At 39.7% G+C, this 16715-nt stretch overlaps 1 protein-coding gene across 9 annotated transcripts in view; it reads left to right on the forward strand.

The window, feature by feature from the left end:
* Positions 1–16403, forward strand: part of LOC310674647 (activated RNA polymerase II transcriptional coactivator p15-like) — a 49095-nt gene extending 32692 nt beyond the window's left edge. For 4 of the 9 annotated variants that reach the window (XM_083434191.1, XM_083434195.1, XM_083434189.1 and 1 more), the window contains 8 exons: positions 5043–5108; positions 9009–9074; positions 9859–9900; positions 12313–12413; positions 13568–13628; positions 14977–15176; positions 15287–15392; positions 15908–16403. In XM_083434191.1, coding sequence (XP_083290317.1) covers positions 5043–5108; positions 9009–9074; positions 9859–9900; positions 12313–12413; positions 13568–13628; positions 14977–15176; positions 15287–15392; positions 15908–15982 — 717 coding nt within the window. In that variant the 3' untranslated portion in view covers positions 15983–16403. Of the gene's footprint in view, positions 1–5042; positions 5109–7918; positions 8102–8122; positions 8730–9008; positions 9075–9858; positions 9901–12312; positions 12414–13567; positions 13629–14976; positions 15177–15286; positions 15393–15907 lie in introns of those variants that run through there. The other 5 variants (XM_083434193.1, XM_083434196.1, XM_083434194.1 and 2 more) reach the window with 5 other exon arrangements.
* Positions 16404–16715: the final 312 nt, after the last annotated feature.

A 16715-nucleotide genomic window follows, 5' to 3' on the forward strand; every position in this document is an offset into this window, starting at 1 on the left:
GTTTGGTCTGCCTTGTGACCTAGGGCCTGAGCATTTAGTTGTGAAGGCATCACTAATGATGTGCTAGTTCTCAAGGATGTATCAGAGTGCTGCAGCTAACACCCGATAATATCGCTCACTCCAGTGCTGGCACACTTTGACTGCTTAGTGCAAGAATCCTAACTAAAACAAAACAAGTGGTCGTCTTCTCATAAGTATCATATCCACACACCTCTAGAAACAAGAACTTTAAAAAGAGCAAGCAGTGCCTTTAGATATTTGGTTTGGTTTTGTGGGCTTGCTTTTGTCTTGACCATTGGCATTCTTTTTTAATTTTGAAATGAGGTTTCGTTAGTTTTGGACTCCCCCTTTTATAAAAACCTTTCGCTGTATATGATGTATAGAGCCATATTCCTTTCTTGCTGGATCAAAGCTGTGAAGTCTTTGTACCCAGTTCTTCATTGTCCAGTTCAGAACAATGATTCTACTGGAAATGGTGTAGGGGAGCCAAAGACTAGACTTGATAATCTACTATGCTACTGATTTCTTACCTCCAAATTCGTTCATTGTAGATTGTTGTTGTTGTTGTTAGTTGTCCACCCTTCATGGTGAAGGCTTCACCCTAAGGTCCCAGCGTGGGTTACAACACTAAAAAACCATAATTAAAAACTGTTTAAAACAACAATTTAAATCCATTCTTGCAACTCTGCTAAAATTCTTGTTGTTTTCTTCAAGGAGACTGATAAGATCTGGTATGAATTTTCTTCAATTCCTCCTTTTGTTCTTCTCCTGTCTCCCATTACAAATGAGTTCACCTTGCTCCCTTCTGTGTCTTCACTTCCATCTCTTCCTGTGTTATCCCGCCCGCCCATGGTTAACTTCTGTCTTCTTATAACTTCTTTCTCCTTAAGACATCATTCTTAGAGCTTTCCTGTCCTCTAAATTGCTGCCCCATGGTTTCCTAGCATTGGATCGGCTTTGTATCCTCTCCATGAATGCTTGCCAATATGCCTTTAATTCAGCGTAGCCTATTGAAACTGAACTTAAGAAGTTTTCCTTGAGTTACTGTATAAATCCTCTCTCCACTTTTCTTGTGCTGTTGATCATTCCGTCATTCCGTGACTTCTTTCCTTCTTGGGCTCCTGTGATTACAGCCACGTTCTTACATACTGCTACACCATGAACTAGTGCTATGTGGACATGCTTTAATGAGCCTGAGCAAAATGTCTGGCTCACATGCTCTCCCTTCTTTTCCACTCATTCGGGCTTCTGCTGAGTTTAATTTCACTTTTAATTAATATAATCTTAGGGTTATGCTCAAACCAGGTATGTTGGTTTAAAATAGTCTCTGGCCAGTTTCATAATAAGCCAGCTTCAAACCATGGATTATTCAGCTGTATTATTAAAGTGGCTTTTAAAGCCAGGATCCCTGGTTCAAATGTAACACCAAGCTGAGATTCTTTAAAAGAACTTAACTCATCAGAAGTCCTCCCTTGCAGGGTGGAGGAGCGTATATGAGCCCAACTTTTCACTTGGGTTCATTGGTGTTCATTCACATCGTGCTGAGCTATGCTTTTTGTATAACTGGGTCAGTATCAACTTTCAGTTCTCTAGCTTTTTCTCTAACAATTTTCTTCAGCTCTTGCTTCACGTCTCCCTCTCCTTGAAGGAGTCCAAGTATTTCTATTCTTCCTGCTGCCCTCTGTTCTGGGAGGTCTATTCTAAATCTGTTTCTTCATCTCATTCTGTGTAAGATAAGGTTAGCATTAGCTAAAACTAGGCCTCTATCTCTGTGTCTCCAGCTTTCTCAACATTTTCTCTTGAATGGCTTATCATAATCTCAGTTTGAATTTAGAGAAGAATACATCCCTCCTTATACTTTTCCACTACTACTCCAAATATCACCTTTCCCCAGTCTTCCAAATAAACACAACTCTGGGAACCCATTGGTGCCTCATTCTTTCTTTTCGTGCCTGTCCTTGTCCAGTGTTGCCATTTCTTCAAAACTTCTAAAACTTTCTTCTTTTTCTTTTGCATCTGTTGCAAAAACAAAACCATTTTTTTAAAAAAACAACAACAACCCTTCATTCTTTGGCCATCTCTTACCTGATCAGTAACCATCTTCATTTTCACATTTATCAGATATTGGTGGGTTGTTGTTGTTGTTTAAAAAAATTCAATTTAAACTACATGCATCACAACATGATGAGCTTGGGTTGTTGTGTATAGGTTTTGTGTAACTTCTGGGTTGCTTTTAACTCTTATTTGTAGAACGTGGGGTGGGGAGGTAGAAGGAAGGGATGGAATATGGGATGCTTCTCAAAGAGAAGTTTATTGTTTGTAGAACAACAGTAAAATAGATGGCCAACATGTGGCACACACTCAGGAAGACTAATATCCCACCCTCTCTTTGTTCAGCTGTCTTGTGCTTAAACTAAACAATCTGCTGTAGCAAAGATGTTTGCCATGGCTTCTGCATGCGTACAGAATCAGGATACAGCAGTCTTGTGACTTAGGAGTTGTAACAGGAAACCTAGACTTGCGGACTTAATTCGTGAAACATTTTCCAATAAAGCTGTTTTTTTGCAAGTCAGGAGAAATTTGTTTAAAAATTCAACTAGTTCCCCTGAGTTACAATTGTGGCATCACGGTTTGGGATGGTATAAGCAAGTCAGGAACAAACTAGCTGCACATGTCAGCCTTTTTGCAAAACTGGATGCTGCCCTGATTTGTTTATAGCAGTAGTAATAATATCAGTTTGCATGGCATTCTTTAACTGAAAAGAAAACCAATCTGTGATAGTCACACAAGCAATAAAATCTCTGTTTTGAAACCTTAATTTTTCTCGCAGTCTTGCTCAGTTTATTCTTTCTGTCTCGCTTACGATCGCTGCCCTGATTTCATGGAAGTGCAAAGAGACCTATCCTATGCCCCTTTGGTTCGCAATATTCACATATATGCTGCAGCCATGTGGTAGACACCATGGGAAAGTGGCCCCCATGTGAATCGTGGGTTGTGTGAAGAGGGCTAATACATCTCACCACATATCTCATCCTTCCTCATGTTCTGTAGGAAACGCTGAAAGAAAATGCACGACTCCCTTTCACTTCCTTTGTTCCTTCTTCCTTCTAACATTTTCCTAAGGCTCTGGGAAGTTTGGATGCTTTATAGTGGTACCTCGGGTTACATACACTTCAGGTTACATACGCTTCAGGTTACAGACTCCGCTAACCCAGAAATATTACCTCGGGTTAAGAACTTTGCTTCAGGATAAGAACAGAAATCGTGCTCCGGCGGGAGCGGGAGGCCCCATTAGCTAAAGTGGTGCTTCAGGTTAAGAACAGTTTCAGGTTAAGAACGGACCTCCGGAACGAATTAAGTACTTAACCTGAGGTACCACTGTATTCCCAATGCTTAACACCTGGGCCTTTTACTTTTGTGCATTTTTACACTAAATATCCAGAATATTAATAAAGTGATGAAAAAGTGTAGTTTCTACATGGCAAAGGACATTACCAGGTAACATTACGCTCCATCAACTGGAAGAGTGTTTAAAGTAACAAACTGGAAGTGGGGGAACTGGCACGTAGCAGAAGTGTTGGTAATAGCACTGGGGTAGGATAGGTGCTACAGCCATTTTATCACCTCGAGCCGATCGCCACTCTGATCCAATTACTGTTCACGTGGGCCAATTTCTCCTAGTTGTTTGGGCTAGCAGCAGTCAACACTGGAATTCCCACTTCCTCCATACAGATTGTGAATGGTTGGGTTCTATTAGTCACATGTCCTGAAATGACCAATACCCCCCCTCCCCGATATCTATCAGTTTAGTTTGACTGTTTTCATTTGCACCAGGGCTAATTCAAATTTCTATTAGAATGCATTTCTTTTCCAGGCAGAGTTTGATATATATATTTTTGCACCATGAACAAGAAGAGCTAATTTATCTGATTTATGTTTTTTAGTCCCATTGTTCTTTCTGGTCATTTCATACTTTTTATTGCCTTCTATAGTTTGCTACAGAAAGGTGAATCCTAGTCACAGTTATAAATATAGGAATCCATTTGAAAATGTATCTTGAACACAGAGTCTGTGTAAATCCTGGGTATAAATCTCTCCCCCAACATCCTTTGATGGGAAAATAGAGTAAAATCACTGGCTTATAAGAACTCAGTTTTCATTCACTGGAAAAGTAAGCTCTAGTAAATATTGTTATTGTTCACTTTATTTTAGTATGCTACTTCATATTTTAGAAAATCTCAAAGTGGTTGACATCACAGGAAAAAACAACATTACATAAAATACAAATTCCAAATTCAGTACAGCAGCAGCAGCTACTAATCATCATTATCCACATTTTTAATAATATAATTAAGTAGTAAATGTCTAAACAATATACATAAGTCCATATATTTTTATGCTATAGAAACAGGTGTTCCTTGACTAGTCTAATGAAACTAATGGGTAAAACCTCAGCGTCTAGGACTTGCCGATCGCATGGTCGGCGGTTCGAATCCCCGCGGCGGGGTGAGCTCCCGTCGTTCAGTCCCAGCTCCTCCCCACCTAGCAGTTCGAAAGCACCCTTAAGTGCAAGTAGATAAATAGGTACCGCTTTATAGTGGGAAGGTAAACGGTGTTTCCGTGTGCTGCTCTGGTGCCGGTTCGCCAGAGCAGCTTCGTCACGCTGGCCACGTGACCTGGAAGTGTCTGTGGACAGCGCTGGCTCCCGGCCTCTAGAGTGAGATGAGCGCACAACCCTAGAGTCTGTCAAGACTGGCCAGTACGGGCAGGGGTACCTTACCTTTACCTTAATGAAAAATAAGATTTATCCCTATTTATTGATGAATAGATTCTTCATTCTTCCCAGTCTGCCTTTTCAGCTAAATAAGTTAAACAAGAACCATAAATCGGTGTTGTTCTCTGTTTTGGTTATTTGTAGTTTTCAGCTTTGAGGCAGGTAAAATTTTAAAATACTATGCATTTAATAAATTCATCATAAAATTGTGAATTGTGTGTGTGCTGAGCAACAGAAATCCAGCATTTGATTCCCCTCTTATTTTCAGAGTACAGATTCTTTGTTGCCGTCTGTTGACACCTGCCAGTCTCCAGCTTTTCATGAGAGGAAACAGGTAAAGACCCAGCAAGAAACTGAGCAGATGTTTTCAATGATAGGTGAGAAAACCTCAGGCCTTCCTGGCCTTTAAAACGATTAGATTAGAACAGGTGAGTTATACTTCTGGTACTCCTACAATTATTCTCCTGGCATTGCAAAACAGTTCAGTAGCTTGCGTGGGAACTGTGTTCAAAATACTCCGTTACTCTAACAACAAATGCACAGTTTTGTGACATATTTGGTACATAGAAAGCACCAGATTATAGTCTGAGTAGCAATTCCCTCTGTCTGCCAGACATTAAAAAAAAAAATTCTGTCAAAAACTGTAATTCACTGGGGACTACTGCTTTTGTCAGAATTCCATTTAGAACCTGTTTCTTACATTCTTATTTATTTAGGGCTTCCCGTCTCTAAGAAATTCCACAATTTTATCAGATAAACATTTCCCATCAGTTGACATGGCAACTGATGACATACACAACTTGCTCCTATAGCAGCACAAGGGAAGGGGGCATCTGAGAGAAGGTTACATACCTTGTTCCCACATTGCCATTTGCGTGCTGCTATTGGAGTATGAATGCATCCATGTGAAATGAAATAGGATGAACCAACAACAATAAATGTTTTTGGGTGCAATCCTATTGTCTCTAGGAGGGCACCTCAAGGGCCATAGGATTTTGCATAACTCCCTTTCTGCCAGCAGAGGGAGCTCCAGAGGGGGACACCTTGTTGCAGCTACTAAAACCTTAGCAGCTGTCCCTCCTCCACCGCTGGTAGGAGGAGGAAATAAAGCTATTGGGAAGGTGGGACCTTGGAGTCCACTGGATTCAAAGCCCTCTTCCCAACACATCCTAGGACACGTTGAAAAGTGCACATTCTGCACTCTCTAGCCTGCTCTGTAATTATGATAAATCTTAAATATGATACGGCTTGTGCTAGTTTGAATTTTCCCATGTTCTCATCAGGCTTTGTTTGCAAATACTGTTTAGTAGCCAGTCAGCCCACACATTTCTTTCTTAGTCCTTTTTTGGTAAATTGATGACCTGAGAGGGTGTGAAACGCCATCTTTCCCAGTGTCGTCTGATCGCCTAGAGTCAATTCCTACTCACCCAAGGCGAGCAGGAAAAGGACTTTGTATACAAGCCTGAATTAGCTATGCAAATATTTCTTTTATGATCCATAGATTTTAATAGCTCTTGCTAATCCATTGTAATGATTATTGATACCTGTTTTGAACTAACTGCCAGAAGTGGCTCGTTGAATAACATTCCATGCCAAAATAATTTCTTAATAAAGAAGACATAATTATTTCATTTTATTACATAACTGAACAAAAGAAGGGAGTTATTTTAGTAGCTTAGACTGCATGTGAGGCTCAACTTTTTGCACCATTTGGCAGAGAGGTATGAGATTTTGTTTCTCACAAGTCAACATTACCATTTAGCTGCTCAAACAGAGAATAAGATCATTACTTATTCCTAGTGGATGGGTAAATATGGGTAAGTCTGGCAGTCAATGAGAACTGCCAGAGCAATGACTCATGATAATATTTTCCTCTTTTTTCTGAGAATCCCATTTTCAATATCTCACAGAAAGGAGATGTGGAGCCAACCTATAATCTGCCCTGTAGCCTCTCTTGCTTCCCTTCTCTTTGCTGTGCGGTCAGAGCCTTGACATTAATGCCATTCCTGGTGGAGCCTTTTTTTAGCTTTCATAATTTAGTTGTATACTTTTTTTCAAACATTCAATGGATTATCAAATAGAATATAAAATACAAAATTCCATTCCAAGCAAGGCTAGCTGGCACAGAAAATTTATATGCACACCAGTTTTTCCTTATTCCCTCTGTCTGAAGCACTGGGTGCCTAGTTTTATTTCCTGCATATATATGGGGAGAGAGAGAGGGAGAGAGAGAGAGAGAGAGAGAGAGAGAGAGAGAGATACATAAACACACACACACAAACCCTACTTTTTCTCTTGGGTTTTTTTTTAAAGACTGTATTCTGAAATAATATGTTCTGGTGATAACACTATTACCAAAACATTTTTAAATCACTGGTTTTTCATTCACTTCAGTGCAGTTCAGAGGAGTGTACACTCAAGATGACAGAGGGTCTATTTTTTTTTTTAATTTGCCACTGACTCATAACACGTAGCAGTTGTGGCAAAATCAGAACTACTTTTCCACTGGGAATTAAATGTGAGCAGTCCAATTCAGCTAAAGCTAATGGTTATTGTGAATCATTGAAAGCCTTCTAAGTTCCTCTGGTTTTAGTGAGGCCTTCAGTATAATTCCACACGTTAACTTGGAAATAACTCCCACTATTTTCAGTGGGTCTTACTGCATAGTAAACACGTTACGACTTCATTTAGCCTTAGTCACAACTAACTTTATTTGGATTGTAGGAGGGTTGTGTTAGGTCTTCAGAAGAATAGATTTTTGCCTGCCTCCATCCCTGCTTCCAGCAGAGAGTGAAGCCAACCTAAACAACTTGGAGTTATCATTTGATTTAGACATTTGCAAGGTGAAGTTAACGGGAAAGTAAAAGTCTTCGCTGTTGTGTGACTCCACTTCTATGTCTAATTAGAGTCTCAAAGCATTTAAAAAAGCCATATAAGGTGAATCATCTCAGTAAACAGCCCTTGACGTGAAAAACCAACACCTTTGCGGTGGGGAGGATACCTTTGCAAACAAAGAAAGGTGGCTTTCTGCAGTCAGCCCTTTTCTCTAGCCGCACAGCATGGGGTGACGGAAAAATCATTAACAGGCTCATCCTGCACTTTTCCCTTTTCCACACCTGCATACCACCATCCCCAATGCTGTAGCTTTATGGGCCATGAGGAGGCAGATTTGCCGCCATGAAACTCCGGAGCAAGCTGACAGCTGCAGAACAGCAGACACTAAAATGTAAAGGAGAGGAAGGGGAGAGATCACCTTTGAAGTCTACCAAAAGAAAAAGGGAAAACAGAAGGACTTAGACCATTTCTTTTTTTAATTCTCTGTCTCAGGTACATTAAGATATGAGCCACTAGGGCAGGGTTTGTTTTGTTTGGAAAGACACATGTTACAGTAATGTGTGGATTCATAAGACCCTTCAAAATTAAAATTAAAATGTGCATTTAAAAATTGCCATAGACTAGTGAGGGAAATGAGCCTTTTGAGCTAAAAACAGGTTGCATCATGGGGTGAAAATAGCAGCTGGGGGATTTTTGACAGGAAACTGGATCGGAAGCAGGGCTCTACAGCTGTATATTCTTTGGAATAAAAGTGAAAGTATTGATCACATTTTTTAAAAAACACAGGATTAAAGCAATGTGTAGCTTGGTCTCTGGAAGTCTGAATATTTTCAACTCCTATCCTGGTGTATAATTAATTTACCTACTTACCTACTTTCCCTCCCACCCCATCACTTTGGAATAAAGTCACAGTAGTAGATTGCAGTTGCAGTGCATTAACCTGAAATTACGAGTCACACACCTCAATAAGAAAAACTGCCTTATCAATGAACTCAAGGTTGGCCAACATTAAGATGTCTTATTTCCATGGATGCCCTCTATTGGTTTACTGCAGAAAAACATTCACCGCTAATTATTGAATAGACTGCTTCAAATATTCTTGAATGCTGCCGGAAGTCAGGTGATTTACTGTTTTATTCCACAAGAGTAATTACTTTCTGTACTGCCTTGGCTAACAGTTTATCTTTCTTACATCTTCATAGACTTTAATGGCTTTTTAATAATAATAATTTTTAAAAACCGTTGACAGAACCGAAGAGGCAGCTGTGCTAACTTGTCACAGCGCAAAAACAGAAAAGAAAAATGGATCATATGGTTGCCTTTGCAACCACTTTTTTGTGGTGGGGGTGTTTTTCCCCTTGCTTACAGGTGGGTTTCTCCCCCAATTTTCCTCCCACAGTTGCTGCTTTCTTGGCTTTCTGAAGTGCAGAAAAGACTTGGAGAGCCATCTCGGACTCAGCAGGTGGTGAGTTCTTTCCTGTAATCTTTATCAGGCTTGCCCCATCCCACCTCTGTCTTCAGAGGAAGATAGTAGGAACAGTTGTTGTTGTTGTTGTTTTGAGGTGGGGGGGACACAGGTTAGTGGGGGCAGTCCTATTTATTCTCTGTCTGGAGAAGCCAGAGTGTTACAGTATGGAGGAGAATTTCCGAAGAGTCAAGCTCAAGCTGAGGCCCAAAGGAGGAGAAAGGGAAGCCTTTATTATGATAATAGCTATGAGCTGGGTAAAAAGAGCTCTCACAATGGGGCTAGGCTACTGTGCCTTCAGCTGCTTCCTGCTAGGAAGATTCACAAGTCTCCTTTACATAGGATGATTAGAGAACTACAAAGTCAAGGGGAGTGGTGGGTTTCACTCTCTTATCTGGAGCCCATCCAGCTTAACAGTTCTGACTCTCCAAGATTGCTGCTTTTATCAGCCCAGCCTGTGAGGTTATATTAAATGATAAATGTTTGGCGCTCAATATAGTGCCATTTACTCTTCAACCCCCGCTAAAATCATGGGTCTGATACCGAGAAGCAAACAAAGCCCTTTGCACTACAATTGATTTTGGTGGGACTTTATTTCAACAGCAGCAAAACTAGGACGCAGGCATTGATACTGTTTAGTTTGCCTAATTGTCCATGCACCCTTCATTGTAAAGAGGGGTGAGGGGAATTAGTTAATTTTGGGGAAGCTTGCTCCTTAACCATGCCAGGGGTGGGTCAACATTGCCTTTCTTTCAAAAGGTTCCCCTCTTGCATTTTCCTCCAGGATACTCAGCCTCCTCCTAAAGGTATAATCAGGCTTCCTAATCAGTTATGTAGATAGAGAGCAGGTTTGGGGCTGCCTCCCATTTAGGACTATAAATCTCGGCTTACATTGATTACCTTTTCCTGTAGGTCTTTCTTTTGAAACCCTTTTATATTATTACTGTTTCATCATTTAGATTGTTTCAGACCACAGTGTTTCCCAAGGAATAAGAATCGAGCATCATATGTATTGTTATATAAGCATGTGGGTCACAATAATAGATTAATATTGTTCCTGCATATCAACTCAAAGTATTGCAGTCTAGCTGCATTGATTAGATTCATTGGATTTTATGCAGTGAGAGTGAGAGACAACAGTTCTTCCTCTTTAAGTCGTTGAAAAGTATAGCAGGTGTTTAGGCCAATTTTTTCCTGTTGAAATTCGACTGGACTGACAAAGTGGGCCTTTCAATCATACAAGGACAGAATAAGATTTCTGAAATTTTTGGTAGAGGGTAGAAAACTATTGCATTTTAAAGTAATATACATATGACATACCTGTCTTTATTATTTTGCTATTCAGGTCAATAAAAATGCTAAGTAGTATGGTAAAATACATTGTCTATCTTGCACATTGTCATACTTGGTGGGTGCTACTTAAAGAATGAAAGTGTTCAATGGAGGTCTGAAGTTTTGAAAAGGACCTACTTCAGCCAAACCCTGTTCTGTTAATACGCCACTGACATCTTACAGTGCCATCTTAACCACGTCTACTCAGTCCCATTGAATCCAATGTTTCTTGCTCCTAGGTTACTGGGGTTACAACTGCAGCCTTAAATAAGTTTTGAATAGGAAGTTATCTTAGGCCCTTTGTAGTGCCATTGCTTTAACAAGAACATTATTTAGTATAATAATTAAATAGCACTTGAGAATGTTCAAAACACATCACGTTCATTATCTTTGCATTCCTTACAAAACTGCCCTGAGAGGTAGACCAGTATTTATAATCACAGATTATAAATACAGATGAGAACCAAGGCTGATAAATGGTGGTTTACCTTTGGCTTTCTAGTCAGTTGGAATTAGGCCAAAGTTGTGATATGCTTTAAGCATATTCTAGAAGCTAGACTTGGCCAGTATCTTTGTAGACCAAACTTTGATGTTATCCCAAGTGCTTCATCAGACTAGATGTTAAACAGAGAAATTGGCTGGGGGGGGGGGGCAAGAAAGAGAAATGCAATTAAGCGTCTCAAAACTTCCCAGCCCCACAATTTACACTCGGGATAAAAGAAAGTACTCTTCATTTTATCCATTTCCATTGCCTCAAGGAGGTGATGTTTATCTACACAGAGTTCCTGGCTAAGGAAAGTTTTGTTCCTGGGAAAAGTTTGCAATACATTTAAGGATGAGATGAAGGAGCCAAGCCATGAATGATCTATGAACAATTTATTCTGGAGTAGTCCTGCTGGCATTGGTGGCTTTACTGTACATACGGTTGTAGAGCACATATATTTGTAGATAGAATTGGACTTTGCCCATGAATGCAGCTGTAAGTTGTATGCCTGCTGCTATGCTCACTTTGGGTTGTGTCAAATGCTGCTGTTCTGCTCATGCAAGAGACTTCCACTTGTGCAATGAGACTTCCCCTTCCTCTCTCCACCCCCAGCTCCACACATGCCCTCAAAATCTTCTCCGTAAGGTTGGAGAGCCCTCCAGATTTTGGGAGCACACAGGGGGAGGAGAGGAAGGAGAAGTCTTGATATATAAGTAGAACTCTGCCTAGGCAGCTCTGCATACAACCCTGTGACTTTCCCCCGCTTTCTTTCTGAAAGCTGTACACACACCCTCCTCAAAATTTCAAGGTCTCCATGCAGGTCATCCCTCCAGGACATAACATCTCAGTAGTACTGAAGCAGGCTGCAACCACAGTGTCACTTTCTGTCGGTGGCCAGTAATGATATTCCCATTCTTGTGGTGCTTTCCAGCATTTGTAAATACTTTTAGCATTCCTCTCCTTTGCTTATCCCTGAGCTGATTGAGATGGAACAGAGCCTTCAAAACTCATTCACCTAACACCATTCTACATGTAGCACCAAGTGAACAAGCCCTGAAGGATCAGTGGGCTCACATGCTCTCTTCTTCTCCCTTTGCACACCACATTTCTCTCCTTCTTTTCCTGGTTTATGTCACACCATAGTTCATAATTCCATTGGAACTGACAAACTCTGGAAACTGCCTCACAGAGACAATTCTCATGCATTCCATATTTTATTCATTAAGTAAGGCTGTGGCTCCAAAAAATGAATGTGCAGATTGTCGGGATGTGATTACATGCTAAGAGATGATATATTTATTAGATATTTTCCTTCCTTCCTCATGTTTGTGAGTTCAGCAGAGTGCCATCCTTTTGCAGCTTAAAAAAGAAGCTTAGATCGGCTAGTGTATAAATTCTAACATGCTTTTTTATTATTACTGACAGAAGAAAACATGCAAACAAAATCAGAAATATGAACAGCAACTTCACTCACTGCACCATATATATTATTTTTCTCTTCTTAACATGGCATTATCCAGGAGGTGAGTTTGGTAATAACTTTGCACAACATAAAGGCAATTTGTCTAGTACACCACTTTATAAATGGCTTTTATGACTCTGTTCTTAAACTACCAGGCTGGCAAAGCCTATTGTAGTTTTGCCAAAGCTAAAAGAAGCCATTTAAGGATCATGGTAAAAAGCAGTTGTGATTTCATTCAACTAAATCCCATAAATCATCAAAACTTACTTTGGAATAAACCTAGCCAGATTTGAGTTTATTATGGAAAACAATGCTGTCTGTTCAAACAGTTGTTGCATTAAAAGCTTTTAAAAGAGGCTTTAAAAATGTATAGGCAATGAATAACAGAATGTTTAGAGGCTATAAGTCTTTTTTTCAGAAGAGTTAGGGTGAGGCATTAGCAACTGAGTCTAGCAACAATCATCCTAAGGATTCATAATCTGTTTTCCTGAAATGATGGCAAAGACTGTTACGGTCACAGCTTGCAGCCTTAATAAATATCTAAAGTAATGTTCATTCAGTGGAAGTAAGCAATGAAATAACAGATTTACAGTAGCTGACCATCTTTGGCTAGACTTGGTAGCCAAACAAAAAACCATAGTTCTCTGTACTTGCTCCTTCTCTTGCTGAGTTTTTCTGGCCTCACAGCTGCTGAGGAAGGTCCTGCCTGGGCAGCAAAGAGTTTGCCCATTTGCTTGCTTCTTTGCTAAATAAATAAAGCCCCTCCTCCCTTGCCCTGGACAGGCCTGATACATTCTCATAATAGTAGATCTCTCAAAGATCTACTATTGAAGCCCACATCAGTTAACAGGAACAAGAAGGTACTGGCAGGCTGTTGTTCAAATTAAAAACGACTCTTCTTGCATTTGCATTAGCCACATGTGTACAAAAAAAAGAGAGAGAGATGGTGCCAAGAAACATTCTTAGGATCAGTTGTCGAAGGATCAAATTCTAATGAGATCCTTTGCGGGCAAAATGTGTAACTCTACTGTGCCCCCAAGCAACCATTGGCTTCCTTGCTTTCATGCACACTTAAAACAACTATAATGCATTGCCACTAAATCAAGTAGATTGTGGGTGGGAATTAAAAGCAGCTAGGACAATACCTGCTCTGTTTTTAAGAATCTATAATCCATGTTTCTTTTCTTGATTTGTTTTTTGTTTGGTGCTATCTAGGCTCCTAGAACAAAACGGACAGTTTACAGATGTCAGAACACAGCAGAGTGTGCATGATCTGGTTAGTAATCACAACAATCAGCTACATATATATGTTGCGTTCTATATAGGCAAACATTACTCAAGATATATTTGATTTGAATTAGGCCCCTTTCTTTGTTTATGCCACTTGATACTTTATGTTGTTTAACCTAAAGGTTATAACACTAAAGTAAACTTGACTTACCTGTGGAGTTTTAAAAAATAATTCCCCAAAGTGCATTAATGGCATTTAGCACTTAAACACACCAGTGGATGTTGAACTCAGCACTGAATCACTGTTCAAAGAGCACACTTTACCTGGGATATAACCTCATGGAAACTCTGTATTTAGGAAAATAAGAAACCTACATTTACTGCAGGAAATATGTGCTCGATAGGAAAGATCCTAGTTCTAACCAAGTAAGGTAGAGAATGCCAGGAGCCATGCTTGCTCATGTACCGTATTTTTCGCTCTATAAGACGCACCAGACCTTACGACACACCTAGTTTTTGGAGGAGGAAAACAAGAAAAAAAATATTCTGAATCTCAGAATCCAGAACAAGAGGTATCGCTGCGCAGCGAAAGCAGCGATCCCTCTTGCTGTTCTGGATTCTGGGATAGCTGCGCAGCCTGCATTCTCTCCATAAGACATAAGACACACATTTCCCCTTACTTTTTAGGAGGGAAAAAGTGTATACGGTATTTTAGCAGGAAATACACAAACAGTGTTTTCCCGCCTGAGGCGAAATGGGAAGGTGTTGCTCTGAACGTGCACCACACGCTGTCTGCCCCCAATTGCCTCCCCCGCCAAAGCCTTGCTTACATGGGCACAGCTGTAGCTTCTGGGTCTGTTTTGCAAGAGCCCTGAAAAATGTCACAGCAATTTTGCCAGAACCTGGGTGCTGTTGCAGCTGATTCTCCTTGCCTCTCCGGCATCAGTGCAGCACGTCCCAGAGGCATCCCTTGGATTCTACCACCTGAGGCAGATGCCTCAGTCTGCCTTATGGATGGGCTGGCCCTGTTTGAGATTGGTCAGCAATTGAAGCAGCAGGGCACAGCTGACGAGAGTAAGAGTTTTCACTACCAGTAGATGAATCTTGGAAGAGAACCAGAAAAGAAAAGCCTGAGAGATGAGTGTATTAACAACTACTAGAAAATGATAATGGGAGCCATCCTGATCCTTCATAACACACACACCCCACCTGACACTTTGGAGGTTGTGTGTGGTCAACTATATTAAGTTAGACGTATCCACAGTTCTCCTCTTTTAAGGTTCAAATAGCAGTAGGTTTGAGTTTTTAATTTAGTAAATAGGATTGTTAGATTTCATGTTAGACTCATTTTTAAAAGCCTTGCATTATACTAATGTTGTTTTCATTGTCTCAAGATGAATTATTTGTATCCAAATTTCCATCAACGATCTGGAACAAATCAGAGCAACAGCTTAATAGAGGAAAACTTGGTTCCATCTTTAGTAAGTGGAAACCTGCAAGAAATGCATTGCAAGGACTCCACCAAAATATTAAGAATTTCGAAAGAAAACAAAAAGATGTTGAAGCAACATAAAGATAGAAGTGTTCTTGAAATGTGAGTACACTTAACCTGTAGACTGAGGCTTGTGTCCATTCAGTCTTTTACCTAGTAGATGGATATCACAACTTAAATGAAGTTGTAATTTCTAATAATGTTATTTTCAGTTTCCCTGATAGAGTTGAAACTCAGAACATCTCTACCTTTGCCCAGCCTGAAATGGTTCCTGTGCCTTTAACTCTGGGAGACGTTGCTCTCTATGCTCAAGTTGTGGTAGGTTCATACTTCTTTCTTCCTTTCCTCTATCAAGTCCATTACTTATTATGATGGCAGTAATTCACAGAACCTGGTTTATCAGGTTCATCTAAAAGAAACCTTATTGGAAAGGAAACAATGGGTCTTTAATGTGAATGGGCATTTTGTAAAATAAAAAAAATGCAGTTTTCATACATCTCTTCTCAATGCTACTATAATTCTGTACAGACCCAATTTGCAGTATCTGCCAGACATTTCAAATTAATCTAATTGTGTGTGTGTGTGTGATTTTTTTTGCAATACAAGTCAATTAGGCCTCTTATCTCAGAGGTAAAAAATATTTTTTGTGAAGTACAACATGCTTTTTCCAGCCATTTATTTAGAGGATCAGACTACAAGTGTTGGCATTGTGAAACAGCTGTTGCTCAAGCTTATATTACTGTTCATGCGCAAATGCTATTTTCTTGGTTGTTAAATTGATCATACCATGTATTTATCAATATACAGCTGAACTGTACATTGTTGCTCTTTAGGAAACCACACCATTAAACACATATTGGACAAATTATGTTGACAATGACTCCATCATCAACAGTGAAAAACAGTAACTACAAGTGGGATCTTTTGAAAATAATCTGCTCTGTAGCTTATTGTGATTAGTGTTGAGATTGGTGTGTATGTAAGTGTTCTCCTACCATCCCTTTCTTTACTTAAAAGTTTGAAAAAGTTATTTTGAAAAGATAACTATATAATTTTTATTAATGCATAGGGTGCTTTTTTTCTTTGTTGAAATATTGGGCATTGTAATGTATTTCCCCCAAAAATGTGATTTATTATGCATTTATTCTCTCTCTCTCTCTCTCTCTCTCTCTCTCTCTCTCTCTCATTACTCCATATGCAAGTCTTGTTTTAATTCCTAAAAACCCCCACAACCCTTTGCATCCTTTCCATTAATTTGCTTAAATCTGTAGGGGCATCAGTTGTGATAAATAATTTTTAAAATAAATAAACAACACTTTTAAATTCCAAGTTGTGCAAGATATTGCTATCATTCTTTCATTAATTAAGAGGATGAAGAGCACAAATGACTGTTCCTTCCATTCCCTACTCTTAAATATGTTTCTTTGCCAATATCCACATGTACTAAGGACTCTTCCCAGAAACTCTGAGGTTCTTTCTTTCACCACCACACCAGTGCCAGAGGGCACAAGAGACAGACCAGCCTTGCAGGAACACACACTTCAGAAACTGAATGTGGCAACTTTAATTGCGAGATCATCATTTCCAAAGGGACTTGTCTATGATATGTTTACAAGAGTATTTCATCCCCTAATAGGCTTC

The sequence above is a fragment of the Podarcis tiliguerta genome (assembly GCF_965153285.1).
Source record: "Podarcis tiliguerta genome assembly, chromosome: 3".
Lineage (NCBI taxonomy): Eukaryota > Metazoa > Chordata > Lepidosauria > Squamata > Lacertidae > Podarcis > Podarcis tiliguerta.